The sequence below is a fragment of the Schistocerca serialis genome, chromosome 6, assembly GCF_023864345.2.
Source record: "Schistocerca serialis cubense isolate TAMUIC-IGC-003099 chromosome 6, iqSchSeri2.2, whole genome shotgun sequence".
In the NCBI taxonomy this organism is placed as follows: Eukaryota; Metazoa; Arthropoda; class Insecta; order Orthoptera; family Acrididae; genus Schistocerca; species Schistocerca serialis.
In genome coordinates, this window is record NC_064643.1 from 419,087,555 (window position 1) to 419,104,145 (window position 16,591).

At 40.4% G+C, this 16,591-nt stretch overlaps 1 protein-coding gene across 1 annotated transcript in view; it reads right to left on the bottom strand.

The window, feature by feature from the left end:
- Positions 1 to 342: 342 nt before the first annotated feature.
- The window catches only part of LOC126484899 (uncharacterized), a 138,221-nt gene continuing 121,972 nt past the window's right edge, over positions 343 to 16,591 (bottom strand). The window contains exon 3 of the mRNA XM_050108499.1: positions 343 to 591. Within this exon, the coding sequence (XP_049964456.1) occupies positions 343 to 591 (249 nt within the window). The remainder of the gene's footprint in view (positions 592 to 16,591) is intronic.

A 16,591-nucleotide genomic window follows, 5' to 3' on the forward strand; every position in this document is an offset into this window, starting at 1 on the left:
GACAAATGGTGTTTCCTTTAGCTTGTGGGAACATTCTGAAGGGCGTAGTTTATCCATTTGTTGGCGTAACTGCGAAGTGAATGCTGGTAGATCTACTTCTAGTTTGTTTACTGACCTTATAATGAAATCACCAGACAATGTTAGAGTTGTGCCATACAGCATCTCCGCAGCTTTTGCAATACTTCTTCTCTCACACAGCAACGCAGTCCTAGGAGAATGTTGGGATTAAGTCACCCCATTTACTATTACAATGTGCTCTGATGGCTGCCTTCCGTGATCGATAGATTCTGTCTATTTTTCCGTTTGATTGTGGGTGGTATGCCAGACGGCGTGAAATTGAATTCATAAAGTCCAAAAGGTGTGCTGTGAAGCACTCTTTTCCTTATCACTTTCAGCTAGTGGGATTTGGCCATATGCCTTTAGGAGATCGACTTTAGAAAATATTTTATTGCCCACAAGGATGGAATTTACATCATTTATCTGAGGAACTGGATAGCGGTCAGGAAGTGTCAGGTCATTAAGGCGTCGGTAGTCTCCACAAACGCGCCACTGACCATCCGGCTTCTCTAGCATGCGTAGAGCACTAGCGCACTGGGATTTAGAGGGGCGAATTACATTATGATTTATTAGAAACTGAAGTTCTTGTTCAGCCAAATTTGGTTTACATGGATCTAACCTGCGGTCTTTTGAGTTCAATGGTAGACCAGTGCTGTTCGCAGTACAATGTTTAACATCATGCTTGATTTCCACCCGCGTATGGGCGGGTTTCGTCAGCTGATGAAATTTTTTAAGTACTTCAGAGTATTATCAGTTAGCATGGAAGGGACTAACGGAATCAAATAAATCAACGGAGCATTGTAGTGCAGCAGTATGTAACTGACTATTACTGTCAGCTAATGGTTTTCTATTCATGTTTATTAACAAGCCAAACTGATGAAGAAAGTATGCATCTATTATACCTTTTGTTGTGTCGGCTACAATGACAAGCCCCTACAAACTGCTTTTTAAACTAAAATCGAGTTCCAACAACACTGATCCGTAAGTTTTAATCTGAGATCCATTCGCAGCATAAAGTTTATAGTCCGCCACTTTCACATTATCCTCGGGACACGCTAGTATAACGGTAACATCCGTACCGGAGTCAACCAGAAAACGCAGCCCTGAAGTTTTATCTCACACAAACAGTGCAAACAATCGGCACTGGCGGCCTGGTATAACCGTTGCGGCAGAACACTCTTCCGCTACTGTGTCTGCCGACTGCAGTTTCCTTCACTGTTCCATTAGCTAGGTTCGACACACTTCTCGGGTCTGCATTTTGACCCGTAAAGAAAATGAAAATAGCAGTGTTTTCCTGAAGTATAGTATCTCGGCTTGCTGCGGGCTCTGCTACGATAACGCCTTCGCGACTGATACTGTCGGTCCCACGATCTGCATCTTCGGTCTTCAGTTTCCAGCTCTTCGATCCTTACCAGATCTTCCAGTAATACAGAAGGATCACACGTCACTGGGGACACTTCCGTTGAGGAAGATTGAAGTTCATGAGTGCTTCGCATTTCCATCATCCGATCAGCCATTTCCACTAGTTTCTCCACATTTTCTTCGGAAATTATTAAAATATTTCGGACCCTACCATGAAGTTTGTTTAGCCAGAGAGTCTTTAAAGTTTCATCTGAAATGTTCGTTCCTCAATAGCTTTTCATTTTCTGAAGCAAGTGACTGGGTTTCATATCACCCGTTTCTAATTCGCTAACTAATTTCTTAATCTGACGTTCTTCACTTTCCTTAAGTCACTAACAGTCTTTTTTTTAGCTAAATAATATTTGTTGCTTTCGTCACTGTTCACGAGATCCTATATATTTTCGTGAAATCGGGGCAAAAACTGTGCTAACAAATAATTGAATTTGGTTGTTTCACTCTGTATTCACGCAACAGTAAATTGTACTTCAACCTGACTGAATCGTGTATCAGGCGTTTCAGTCCAGAACGGAGGAAGCTTCACACTAAATTTGTCCATTTCATTTTTCGTATCACTGTCTGGGATATTACAGTCCCCTCTATCTGGCGTCATATTTGTTTTTTGTTTATCTCATGTTGGTGTCACCACTTGTTGGTCTTCTTGTACAATTACTCACAACAACACAGTAGTTTAGAGTCAAAATTATTATTTGGGAACTCCTTTTTTGTTGCAGAACCAGTATCACACACCAACAATAAAACTGCTGAACTCTAGACCTCTTACTCTGTGCATTTGAAAATGTCATTTGTTTTGAAAAGAAAAATAAAGCTAACACAAAGAACAATTATTTAAAAAAACTGTAGGTTATGAACACAAACATAACCCTAAAGAGCCAGTCAGCAGGTCTCGTGCAGCTGCCACAGCGTTTGCGGGCGCGAGTGGCGCCGCTACGTGGCGTGCAGGTCGCGGTAAACAGCACCGCAATCGCAGGCACCTGTTCGTGTCGCTGACGTGTACATACTTCGCCGCTCATCTCCTCGACGGCCCGTTCTGGTCTGGTTTCCAGACCGCCAGCCGACTCGAGTCTCTCAGTGCCTGCCTCAGCTGCTACCCGTTAGACAGTGCCGTCTTACCCTCGTCGTGAGCCTCTTCCAAGTATCCCGCTGTACCTGCGTCTGGACGGCCGACAAGCCACCACCTCGTGGGACCGTGTCGCTACTTTGACTTTGTCATAGGGAACACCTCCTAGGTATCGTCAACGATTGTCATTTCAGTCCTCAGAAGTTGTACTATGTTTTGTTCTTGGTTAAGAATCACACAGTTGTTATTGCAACCTGTGATTTCACAACAATCTGTCAAGGACAAAACATAAATCTCACCGAGAGCGTACGGAATGCGTTGAGGAGCCGTACTGCACCACGTCCACATGCACAAGCGACCATTCAGCATCTACCAGAGAACTCCGTACTAAGCTTGTGGCCAGCGTGGGTGCACATTGTAGAACATGTATGCATTGCGGTCTGTGGTTATTAAATACCTTGTCATATACTGACGACATAATGACTTGTACGTTGTTAAGCTTACGGGTATTTGGAGCCATCAAGGGCCCTCCAAGATAGGAAATCAGAGAGCAAGCAATAGTGGTAGTGTTCACGTTAACAAAGATGAATGGTAACACTAGATACTTCTCCCAGGGGAGAAGTTTCACTTCAGAGAATTAAATGGCAACTCCATCCACCATCTAAATGCTGTCGTGAGGCGTCACTGTAGAAGATGGCCATTTGAATGCACGTCTTAGCAGAGACAACAAGTTTGATACTTGCTCCTGAAAACTGCAACGTCAGTGGGTTTACACAGGTTAGAGTGCTACTACAGCAGTCGTCATCCACAGAAGGGCGGAGGGCGGGGATAGGTGACGTAAAACACTGTTGCTGCTGGCCATAATAGCAGTGGCAGCGACGTTTAGCTTTCAGCTGAACGCTATTGATACCGAACTTGGAGTTTGTTAATGTAAAATCCAGAATCATCCCTACATAGCGAGGAATGTGGTTGGCCAGAGCCGCTCTGGAGGTACAGAACGACTCGCCAGATTGGCCGAAGATTGGTAAGTGCCGTTGGTTCGACTATAGGAAGGGAGAAATGGTGCTCCACCACGATTCCTTAAAATCCCCCGTTTTTGTAGTCAGAAGTAGTTCTCAGTCAGCCGGCCGGAGTGGCCGAGCGGTTTTAGGCGCTACAGTCTGGAACCGCGCGACGCTACGGTCGCAGCTTCGAATCCTGCCTCGGGCATGGATGTGTGTGATGTCCTTAGGTTAGTTAGGTTTAAGTAGTTCTAAGTCTAGAGGACTGATGACCTTAGAAGTTAAGTCCCATAGTGCTCAGAGCCTTTTGAACCATTTTTTAGTTCTCAGTCAGATCGCTGAGGCACCGACTCCGTGTCGCTCGTGGCCAGCCTTGGTATGCTCCGACATGTCTGTTTTCTTCACTTGGAGTGCTGCACTAAAGTTTGTACTTAACGTGCTGCTAGTGTTCGCTACTTCTGTTAGCACCTGTCCTCTTGGCTTCAGACACTGACTTCTGTTGTGCAACTAATTTCTTCCTTTGCCTTTTCTAATGTTTAGAATTAGCCCTCAGTGTAATGGTTAGTCTGATCGCAAGTAAATAGTGCTAATCGATCCCTGACTTCCGTATGTCTCCTGCTGCAAAAATCCTGTCGAGTCCCAAAATCCGCATCTCTCGTAGATGCCCTGTGACAGCGTTCGGCTCTGGTTCAATACATCAAGCTGCTTTCATTAGGAATTTGTCTTTCTGCATTTGCTCCTCACCGCTTGGAAATTGCAGACTGGCCTTAAACCCCCTGTCTTCCCTATATCCTGTGTTAGGACACGATACCCTATTAATAACCGCGTCCGCCTTTAGTAATGTCCAGGGGAACCATCGTGAATCGCAGTGATTTCAGTGTAGTAAATGTCTTTGGTAAAAGTGTCGTTTCTTTTCGTCTCATTGCTTATTTCTTTCAGTTACCCTCTGTACTATACTGTCGCAGTTCTTGCTATGTAGGGTCTCTGTTTCATCGATCTGTGTTAACTGGCAGTGACAGATCATCCGAGAGTTACTTTTGTCCTTAAGTTTCCATTTATGGAAACAGTGCTACAAGTCTTCCTCTGTGAGCTCCTTGATTACGTGCGCCGCTTTTTCTTTCGCTGTTTCAATGAGATTCAATCCTGCTCCTTTTAACGCAGATTCGACCTTTGGGAATAGATATGTCACATGGTGCTAGGTCAGGAGAATGAGGTGGATGATCTAACACTGGGATACCGTACTTCGCTAGAAACCTCTTAATAGACAATGCGGAATGGGCCAGTGTGCTGTCATGAGCAGAAGCCATGATTTGTTCTTCCACAATTCGGGTCGTTTTTTTCTTATTTTCTACTGGAGTTGAGCAATAACCTCAAGGTAGTAATGTTGATTAATAATCTGACCTTCAGGAACTCAGTCAAGATGCACAATTCCATGAATATCGACAAGAAACGATCATAATCACTTTGAGTCCTGATTTACTCAGTCGAGCTTTTCTCGCCCTCAGTGAAGTTGGGCCCTTCCAGTGCATCGACTGGCGCTTTGTTTCTGGATCATAAGTGAAAAATAAAGGTTCGTCACATGTTATCACTCTTTTCAAGAGATTAGGATTACTTTCAGTGGTATTCAAAGAGTCAGCGCAAACATTCCCGGAAGTTTCTTGTTGTTCGAACACACTCTTTTCTAATGTTAAACTGGTTATGTAAAATTGGCGTAACACGTCCTTTGTCAGTTCCTACAGTTTTAGCAATCAATCAAATATACTCAACCGACGAACAGATCGAGTCAGATTACATCCTTTTCCGATATTTTTGTCCGTTGATGCTGAAGGACGTTCCGGGAAGGAGTCAGTTTCAGCGTCTTCTCGATCACCTTAGAAACGCTTGAATCACTCAAAACCATGTATGTGGGATAAAAAGCCTTCGCCACACAACTGATAGATTTCAATAGCAGTTTTTCCAAACGTCATGCTGAACTTCATAACAATTCGATGCTCCATTATTACACTTGTCGTTTTTCTGGGATAACAAAATAACAGCTCTAACAAAAACGAATGCCACGGCCACACCGATATGTCTACAGATACCACCAGCATGCCGCATTCGGCTGAGAAGGCTTTACAGCCACTGCTCGTTCACCGCTGGCGCATGCGTACTTACTCTGTAACAGAATCAGTCCCGTTATTTTACTGCCACAACGTAACTCAACGTGCAAAAATACGCAGACAGTTTTCACCCAGTTTTTGAGAATGACTTGCAATAAGCTACACGGTACGTATAATTTCGAACCTTTACGAAAATTTTTCTCGCTGACACGCTCCACAAAATGATGAAAGGAAAAAAGTTTGTTGCAGGCAATATTTTGCTTGTCAATGCAGTAAAACTACCGCATCAAACAGGACATTTTAATTCATTAGTTCTTTACTAGTAATTCTATTTGCTATCCGCTTTGCGAACAGTATCCACATATACCACTGAATTCATCAGCAAAGTTACATCACTGTACGACACATAGTTCATGGTATATGACGTCATAAAAATTGAGCTGCGTGAAATACTACGAGAGTCGAACAGAAAATAATGCACCACGTTATTTTCCTTCAACAGTTATTTACTGGACACACCGAAACGTACCACAAGAAAAAAATAATGTTTCTCCTACATTCTCGATGTTGACGCGTAATCTCCTTCCAGTTCTATGACCTTCCTCGAGCGAGAGATGGGCGCATGTGCCCTGACGGTACCACTGCTTTGTCTGGTCACGAAACATTCACACTTCCTTTGATGATTGACAGTTTCAGCACCAACTTCCGAGTCGTTATCCGTCGGTTCTCGCGAATGAGCACATTAGCAAGCTGCATCTTCTGTGGTGTGACAGCCGTGGATCGTCTCTCAGAACACTGCAAATCTTGGAGCTCTGCCGAACCGCCTTCGCGTAATGGCCTCACCCTCTTTGCCCAGCAACTAACCGCATTTCTGTCGACTGAAGATGCTCAATAAATTGCAGAAAAACGTTTGTGAATGTTCCCAACAGATTCTTTGTCCGCAATGAGAAATTCAATGACGTCCCGCTGCTTGTAACGTATGTCACCTCCACATGCCATCTTGAAACATCTGTTGGAGGAAACGAAAAAGTTGCGCACACGCTTCGGAAACTTCAAATAATGCCAACCTAAAGTTTCGCACTCGTACCAGTGTTGTTGACCGAGAGAGAAAAAAAAGTGGTGCATACTTCCTGGGCAACCCCTGTAGCTGCTGCCAAAACTGAGTGCCAGTTACCCACATTATACTCAGCCAGTGTTTGATAATGACTTCCAGCAAACTCAAAACATAATTTCAAACCTTTTCAAAATATTTCCTTCGTTAATGCTTAACGTCATGTATTTAACACATTAACTCATTTGTAAAGTTTTCAGAAGTCTGAATCTGTTTTACATATGGGAGTTCGATTCATTAAAGAAGGAAGAAAATTTACGGGTTTCACAGAAATATCGGGAAATATATGTAGGTCATTTGAGGATGTGACTAAGAAAGAACTTGTGAGCTGGATACTGAATACGACCGTTCTGATCGTATTTAAGGATTAGAGTGAAGTTGAGCATTCAGTATGACATCCATGGCTGTGAGCATTTTGTCTCTTAGGGCATATGCAACAATGGTTATACTGTTCTCGATACGTAGGCTCGAGGGATTGCAGGTCACTCTCTCTTCTGATTCGGTGTAGGGAATACGATCTACGGCGATTTGACTTCATACATTGTGATGAAATGATGGGCAGCAGTGTATGGTCTTGTTTGCGTGCTCTAGGGAAAGAAATACGGTAAACTTTACTTGCGTTCAAAGGAACAGGGTTCCGACTTAAACGACTGCAGTAAAAGCACGTAGTTGGTGGGGCGACAAAGCGCGTTTTTTCTGGGGAACGATGAAGAGACATTTCCAGATGGCCATGTGCAGCGATTGGATTGTGCAAAACACAATGCTTTGGCGCCAGACGTTCAGGCATACGGCTTAGCGCCAAAAAGTCGCCGACAGCGCATTGTAGGCCTTGTTAGCAAGCAAGCCACCAAAAGAAATGTAAACGTTCTGCAAATGTTCGTGAGGCAGGGAAACTGGGGCCCAGACGTCCAGACTCTGTTTCAAAACAAGTTTTGTCAATGCGAGTTCTTTGCAAACTTTGCAATGGATGCAACAGGGGAGATAACAAGCTGTTTATGGAGGGCTGTGCTTCCACCCTGTATTGTGTTAGCAAAAGACTCGGCAAGCGTGTGGGAAAGAAGCCACAAAGCTAATTTTTTTCCATTTTCTGCCAATTAAATTTAAGTCTCGGATTGGTCAAATTGGTTTGCAGTGCAAAGACCATTCACCGAGCTTAGAATGCTGGGCTCCAGCTCGTGATTGGCTTGTGTGAAACTGGGGGAAGTCAAAAGGGAGAAACGTGCTTTCTGAACCGAGCTGACAAGGAAACGGGGAGAAAGGGAGATTGGCACTCTTGTACAAGTCTCTTATACCGGCCCTTCACTAGTAAAGAACTGCAGGTCTCTACCTAAACGGTGAGACTTGTGTCCTTTGTTTGGGTGTGACTTAGAGACTGTGCCAGCCACCTTCTGAACCGTCAGAGGTACTGCTTATATCATCATGGTCACAACGAGTGATGCATGGGTGTACTTATTTGTCTTGAGTCGGCCGTCTAAACATTTGACATATTCCGGCATGCGCAGTCGTGGCATGGAGTCAAATTGGTTTGGCAGACCAGCAAACAGTGTAAGAGGTCCGAGCTGATGTAATTTCGATGTATTGCTCATATGCGGCCTGCGATATGCAAGGTATAAGAGAATCTCTGACCAGAGAGCAGTGTTGACTGCAGTAGGAACTGTGTAGCTGTAGCAGTAAGTTGTTGCTAGTCTGCAGTTTGCTCTGGTCTGGTCTGGTGTATCGTGTTGGCTGGGCCGGCCACGGTGCAGCGATGCCGGATCCTGAGTATAATTGTATAAGGTAAAAAGCAGCCTCACGCATATGTAGTAATGTTATCTCAAATCCCATGTAAATGTTTTAAAAATCTCGTAATAATAATCTTCCTCATAAAAAGTAACTTTTAACAACCATTCATTTAAATTTAAAGAATTTACTAATTTCTCCCATCCATGATCATCCCAATTGTTGCAAAAGAAAAATCAGTTGCTTCCTTTCATAAATGACAAATCTATCGGCCAGCATTGCACAGGGCTGTGCCAGAAAACATTATTTTAAGAGCAGATATATATGCGTTATCCAGCGACTTCATTGAGGTAAGAATTTTTCTCTTTTTTATTCAGAATGATCTTACAGGGCCATGACGCAGCACTGCTGATGTCCAAAATTTACCAGGTTAAATTCACAGTCAATTATTGAAAAGTTATAAGTGAGCGACAATTTAATTGAGAGGTTAGTTACATTGTATTATTACCAGGTTACTGAATTTATTTCATTTGTTGGGTTGTTACACTAAATTAGAATCTTATTCATATTATTTATTTTATTTTGTGGGGAGGTTACACTTGGCAACCCTGCCAGTATCGTATTTCTTTGTGAATTTCTGAGAAGTAGTCATATATCTGCTCTTATCTACTTAAATGTAGTTTGCATCTGGCGCAACGCATTTACTTATTTATCACTCTTTCTTTCACAGATCATCGGCAATTTATTGCTCTTTGTTGTAATTGTATTTGTTCCATTTTTTATTTCGTTTTTGTTTAATTTTTGTGCTTAATTTTGATTTGTGAAAAATGCCGCAAAAAACTGTTAACAGTACATTGCAATGTGCACTGAGTGAAATAGCCGACTCGAATAATTTGACCAATAATACTTGCGACACTCAGTGTAATAGTGATAATCCTCTAATTACAGATAATCAATGCCTGCCAATCACTAGCATTGAGTCAAATCCTAATGATGAGCAAACGAATTCAATTATGTCCAGAGTAAATGTAACAATTGATGACACGGCACGTTCCGTTACAATGAACGCTGTCCAGTTTGACACGCCTAATTTGCAAATTTTACATACCGAACAGATAATTGTTTCTAACGAAGGTGAACAATGTTCTCAAAGTACGTCAGATTTATTTGATTCCGATGTAGTGACCAACAGTGCTCATCCGAGTAGCAAACCTTTTCGTGAATCAAATAATGGTCAAATGTTTACACAAAACGTGGCACATGCAGATACATCATCACACAGCACAGAAAATAGAGTCGCTAATTTTGGCTGGGATCAAGTTATCGCATTATTACTTCAACTCAATGAAATAGAAGACAAGTATTTCAAACAACTGAGTGGAAAACTAGACAACAATTATAAACAACTTAATGAATTGTGCGAACAATTCAATGAATGTTTCAAACAGTCGAATGAAAAACACGACAACCTTAATGAACAGAACAAACAATTTAGTGAACAGATTACAGCCGTTACCGTGCAATGTCATGATACTAAAGAACAATTACGTGAGGATACTAAGACTGAAGAAATTAGATCTGTTGTACAAGAATTAAGTAGTACACGTGTAGCCACAACGAAATTACTTAGGGATGAAAATAGTACAGTCACTGAACAATGTTCTGAAAAAGCAACACAGTTACGCGACGAGTTTAAATTAATGTCAGCAGAACATTCACGCACACTGGATGCAAAAGTAGACGCGAAATTTGACCAACAGAACAGCCAAATTGACGAACGTTTTAATCACCACTAACAAAACAGTGAAACGCGTTACCGTAAATTTATACAGGAACAGAATAAAGTAAAGCAACAAGTCATGGAAACAATTACTGTACAGAGACAGGAAAATAAGCGTAAATTGTTTACGAAAGCAAAAACATACGTAGACAACAATATTGCTACAGTATCAGACGAAATCAAACAGTTGAACACCGAATTGCATGATGAAATCTCCGATCTTAAAACAAAAACAGACACACACACATTAGACTTTCAGACAATGACCAACAGACTTGAAAAGTCCCGATCCCGATGCCATCAAAGCAGACGTTAAGAAATTGAACAAAACCACACGTAAAATACAAAAACGACGATCACGAAAAAGCACTGACTGAAAAATATGATGAATTGGCCAGTTGTGTTGATGTTATCGAAAATAATAATGACACCAAATCAGACGATACGTCACCTGTTTCGCTTAATCAAACACCCGAATTCCAAAATTTACCGCAGACGATCAGTGAGATAGGTTCGTCCAATAATACATTACGTAGAAAATTGTCAACTTTACAGCAAGAAGTGACACAGATGAAAAATGTTTCAGCCTCTAACACGGCACAGCATACGCCACTTTCCAAACATTTGTCAGACTCACACAGCCAGCATAATTTAGGTAATTTACGGAGAGTACGTGACTTAGATTCCGAACAGTCACAGACAAACATACTAGCATACAATCCTGAACCTGTTCAGACATACAGAGAAGACAATTTTTATTACAAACACTTTCTATCTGTTAGGAAATTTAAAGTGCTTAATAAAGAGAGAACACAGATTCACGCTTTGGACTGGATACGACAATTTGCTTGTGTATTTTCATCAGCTTGGCCTGTAATGCAGAAACTAGAATTGGCCTGGATACAATTTGTTTTTGAATTTTCACCGGCATTGCCTGTAACGCAGAAACTAAAATTTATTTGCAGCGGGTAAGAGACCTCAGGGGATTCATTACACTTCGATGAATATGTGCCGTAGCGTGCACAGGGTCCCGAGCCGTAGTAGTGCTATTTCATCTATAGTTTTCTGCACTGCTGCCTTCTCTTCTACTATCCTTTATATCTACCAAAACAGCTCTTCAACTATCGATCTATCTAGGATTACGTATGAATAAAGAAAACCTGATACGACAAGTTTTACCCGAAAGTGACAATTTTCATTAGACACTCCAGAACTACCAGCGTAATTTTAATGAAAGACAGAAGTGTAATCATCAGTATGTGTAAAATTATCAGCAACAGGAAACAAATTTTGGTAACAACAGAGGTTTTCCCCGCAACATCAACAAAACCAGTCGGTTAGCATACCTAACCAACAATGTAGTCTGCAAGGTCAACCAAGCTTTAATGTTTCGCCGCCTACACGTATAGCGTCGGCTCCGCCAAATAGTAACACACAGCAACAAGGAAATCAGTACGTACAGAAAACACACCATTTCAACTCATATCGCAACGCGCCTTATAGTAATGACTATTATGACAGACGTAAAAGTAATGAGCACAATTTTCAGCGTACGTTTAATAACAGTCGGTCTTACCAGCAGCAAAATCATCCGCAACAACAGATTATCATGAATGAACCAGACAGTAGGTATTATCCCGAACGTAATACGTCAGGACGAAATAACAGAACAGTTCAAATAGTAGAAATGCCACAGCATCCTCCCGCAAATAGTACCACGTCAGATAGAATTTGACTAGACACAGTACAGGTTGCATTTTGCAGCAGCGCAAGCAATACTTTTGACACAGAGAATCTTGTTCACGAAAATGTTATTATTTTTGACGATATCCGAGACACACTTTTGCATGAAAAACCAGTTATTCAAAAAACCATTTCCCACCCTGTCGTTGAAGTAAAGATGGATCATCCAAATTTTCAGCAGTAATCGATTCTGGATCACATATGTCACTTATAAATGAAGAAACTTTCAACGAATGTAACAAAGAGAATACATATCCTACGTTACCATTAGGCAAAACTAAAGTAAAAGGAGCAGTATCTGGTAAAGGAGTAGATGTAAAGTTACAGACACACTTATCATTTTGTATTGCGAGTCATACGTTCCACTCAAATTTTTGGATTGTTCCCTTATTGACAACAGACGTTATTCTAGGTACGAATTTTTTGGTACAATATGACGCAATTATTGACTTTCAAAATTCCTATTTAATGTTAAAGGATGAAAATGTACAACTGGCTTTAGAATTTCAGCACTCTTTATCTGTAGAAGAACAAACAATTAATCGTACAGAGGTCAATTCTGCATCACGTAACATAGACTGTCATTCCACATTGTTCACAGATACGTACGTACACAACTATAATACTCCAGACGAAGCCGACTATGACGTTATGCAGATGATTTCTGATAAAGTTAAACAGAGCAGTGCAAATACAGACGACGAACGCACGAAACTACGCAAAATTCTTTTACAGCAAGCTCCAGTTTTTGACAACATCCCTGGTACTATATGCGGTTTTATGTATGAATTTCAAGTTAAACAGCACGATACATTTAAAGCCAAACATTATCCCATTCCATACATTCACAGAGATCAAGTTAAGAAAGAATTGACCAAGGAATTATTGAACCGGCAGTTAGTCCGTACATAGCGCGACTGCTACGGTCGCAGGTTCGAATCCTGCCTCGGGCATGGATGTGTGTGATGTCCTTAGGTTAGTTAGGTTTAAGTAGTTCTAAGTTCTAGGGGACTGATGACTACAGCTGTTAAGTCCCATTGTGCACAGAGCCATTTTTTTAGACCGTACATAAACCCGCTCCATATTGTTAAGAAAAAGGATGGTTCACTTCGCCTCGTAATTGATTCGCGCCACACCAATGACATTATTATTAATGAAACAGATCGCCCACAGACACTAGAAGAACTTCTACAGAAATTTCATGGTACTGCTATTTATTCCACGTTAGATTTGAAATCGGGATTTTGGCAAATTCAGCTCCATCCGAACTGCAGAAAGTACACAGCTTTTCTCTGTTTTGGTGACTGTTATCAATTTTGCAAATTACCATTCGATTTAACTATTTCTTCAGCAGCATTTATTTGCGGTTTGAATAGTATACTTCCGACAGAACTTAAAGACAGAATCACAACGTATGTAGACGACATTCTTATTGCAGAAGCTAACTGGTCTGAACACAATTTGATTCTTGAACAACTGTTGCAAACTTTTCGTGCACAAGGACTTACAGTTAATCTTAGCAGATCGCACTTTGGTAAAACTTCTATAAAATTTCTTGGACATGTCATTTCAGCAGAAGGCATTGCGCCTGACCCGGAAAAACTTCAAGCTTTACGTTACATTACTGTTCCTACGACGAAGAAACAACTACGCAGCTTTTTGGGTTTAATTAACTTTTTCCGTAAATTTATTCATTACTCTACTTTAGACACCCCTAGATTATGTCAATTGACAGGTAAAACACTATTTGGTCCTGGGATAGCCAAGCACAGTCTGAATTTGTCAATCTGAAACAAGCTTTGTTAAATGCACCACTTTTATCACAGCCAGATCTTACTAGAAATTTTTCCATTGTCACCGACAGTTCTAACACCGCTTTAGGCGTACACATTTTTCAGGAAATTGATGAAGATGGTACTACAGTAATTAAAAACATCGCCTTTGCGAGTCGCATTCTGTCACCTGCTGAACGCAATTATTCTGTCACAGAACTTGAAACCTTATGTGTTGTATGGGTATTTACGAGATTTAGGCATTTTCTTTATGGAAGACACACTACCGTTTACACAGATCATGGAGCTATCCAGTTTTTACTTTCAGCAAAATTTACACACGACAGGTTAAGCAGATGGAAACTTTATTTACAGGAATTTAATTTTACAATTGTTCACATTCCCGGTACACAAAATGTTGTAGCAGACGCACTATGCCGTTCTCTCAGCAACAATCAGCAAGACATCGCAACCAACTTCTGCCAAGCAAATTTTAGTGTCATGTACATTCAACAAGTTGCGTTTGAAAATTTCATTTCGGCATCATTACGAGACATAGCACAAGAGCAGAGCAAAGACAACATGTGGAAAGAAATTAAACACCTTTGGCAAGATAAGAATAATGTTACCGTCAGAAACCATTACACTGTACGCAATAATATTCTGTTTCGCCGCTCTCACCCTGACAGCAACAACTGGTTACTATGTATTCCTGACGAGCTTGTTAACAAACTAATTTGGTATACTCATTTAAGTTACGCACATTACGGAGCCAGAAAATGTTTTCTTACACTGAGACAGAACTGTTATTTTGCCAACATGGAGAAAAGTATACGACGAGTTTTAGCGTCATGTAAAATCTGCCAGAAAGCTAAGTCAGACACGACTTCACATATTCCTCCGTTACATCCCATTGTACCCGTTAAATTGAGACATATGGCCGCTGTAGACATTTTTGGTCCGATTCCCAGATCTAATAGAGGTTTTTGCTACATCTTTGTCGCTGTTGAACTCACTTCGAAATATGTAACCTTCACTCCGTTACGCAAAGCTACTGCTAAATCGATTTCGAATGCATTTGTAAAACATTTTTTATCTCATGTAGGGCATGTATTGAAAGTAATTTCCGACAATGGACCACAGTTTCCATCTGCGTTATGGACACGTATGTTACGAACAAGAAACATTTCTCCGATCTATATATCAAGGTACCACACTTCTTCGAACCCTTGTGAACGACTAATGAAAGAAATTGGTAAACTATGTAGAATATACTGCCATAAAATACATATTGATTGGGACACACACATACTGTCATTCCAGGATGTAATTAACTCGATATCAAATGAATCTACTACGCTATCTCCGCTCCGACTGTTATACTGAAAAATGTTGAATCACCTAACAAAATTAAAGAATTAGTATCCTTTCCTAAATCACGTCGACTACGACACCATGAAATAATTGACATTGCACTCAACAACATCAAACGTGCCGCAGAGCGCCGGAGAAGACAGCAGAAACAGGTTTGTACACACCATGACTTTCACGTTGGACAGAAGATATGAGTACGTACACATTATTTATCCAACAGAGGAAAGAGTAGATGTAGTAAATTTGAGCTTTTATACGCAGGTCCATATCGAATTCGCAGCATTCCTCACCCCAATGTAGTACACGTCGAAACTTTGAGAACCAGAAAAAGCAAGGGCAATAACCATGTCTCCAATATTAAACCCTTTATTGAATGAACATACTCTATGATTTATCACACTGTAATGCCATTTCCTGATTTTTATATGACCACTTATGCAATTATATTTATGTGAACACTTACTGATGATTATAATATTTTTTCCTGGCAAGTGCCCGGCAAGGTAAGGTTAGCAAGTCGCTTTTCTTGTCGTTATATATCAGACCATGCACATTTTCCATTTTTCGTGTATGTATGATTGTTTTCCTGTTTTGTTTGTATGCACTACGAAATCTTTAAGATATAACAAACACCAGTTGACTTTGACATTTTTCGTTATGATATCTCAACATCGTGACTATTTTACATTTTTTTGCCACTACATTATGATACTGTGTGTACATTTTTTAAATGCATGATATTAATCCCTATTCATCATTTTCAGAAAGCAATAACGTGTAAAAGAAATAACTTAAACAAACCACAGTGGATTACTATGAAATGGGAATTTCACCTTCGGAATGAACGAAAGAAAATGCAATACCATGTCATGAAGAGTAAATCGATCAGAATTAACAAGCATTAACAAGAATATACTATACACATCGTATGATAGCAGTCTTAACTAATTATTTTTCTTTCAGAATACGAGGCGATTGAGCAAGCTGTCAGACAGAACAACACATCTTAGTTTTAGTGATGAAATATGCTAGAAATAAGAAACTCTATACTATGAATAATTGTATGAAATAAACGGTAATATGAATAATGAATAATGAAGTGTCTTTTTTGCAGATGATAATGAATGATGATGAATAGTTATATGAAGAATATGCTAATATGAATAATGAAGTTTTTCTTTGCAGGTGATGATAGTAATGAAGTTATGGTAATATGAATAATTAAGTTTTTCTTTGCAGATGAGAATAATGATGAAGTTTATATATTTACTGTTAGTTAAGAAATGCTATGTAGTTATTTAAGTATTTGTTGCAGTTCGTTTTGACAGTATGTCTTATGTCGCATGGTATAATGACTGAATGTTTTGGAAAGGACAGCTATCATACATACATATTGAGTACACGTTTCATTACCTGTTAATTCGAAGTTCACTACTTTTCAGCATAATATGCG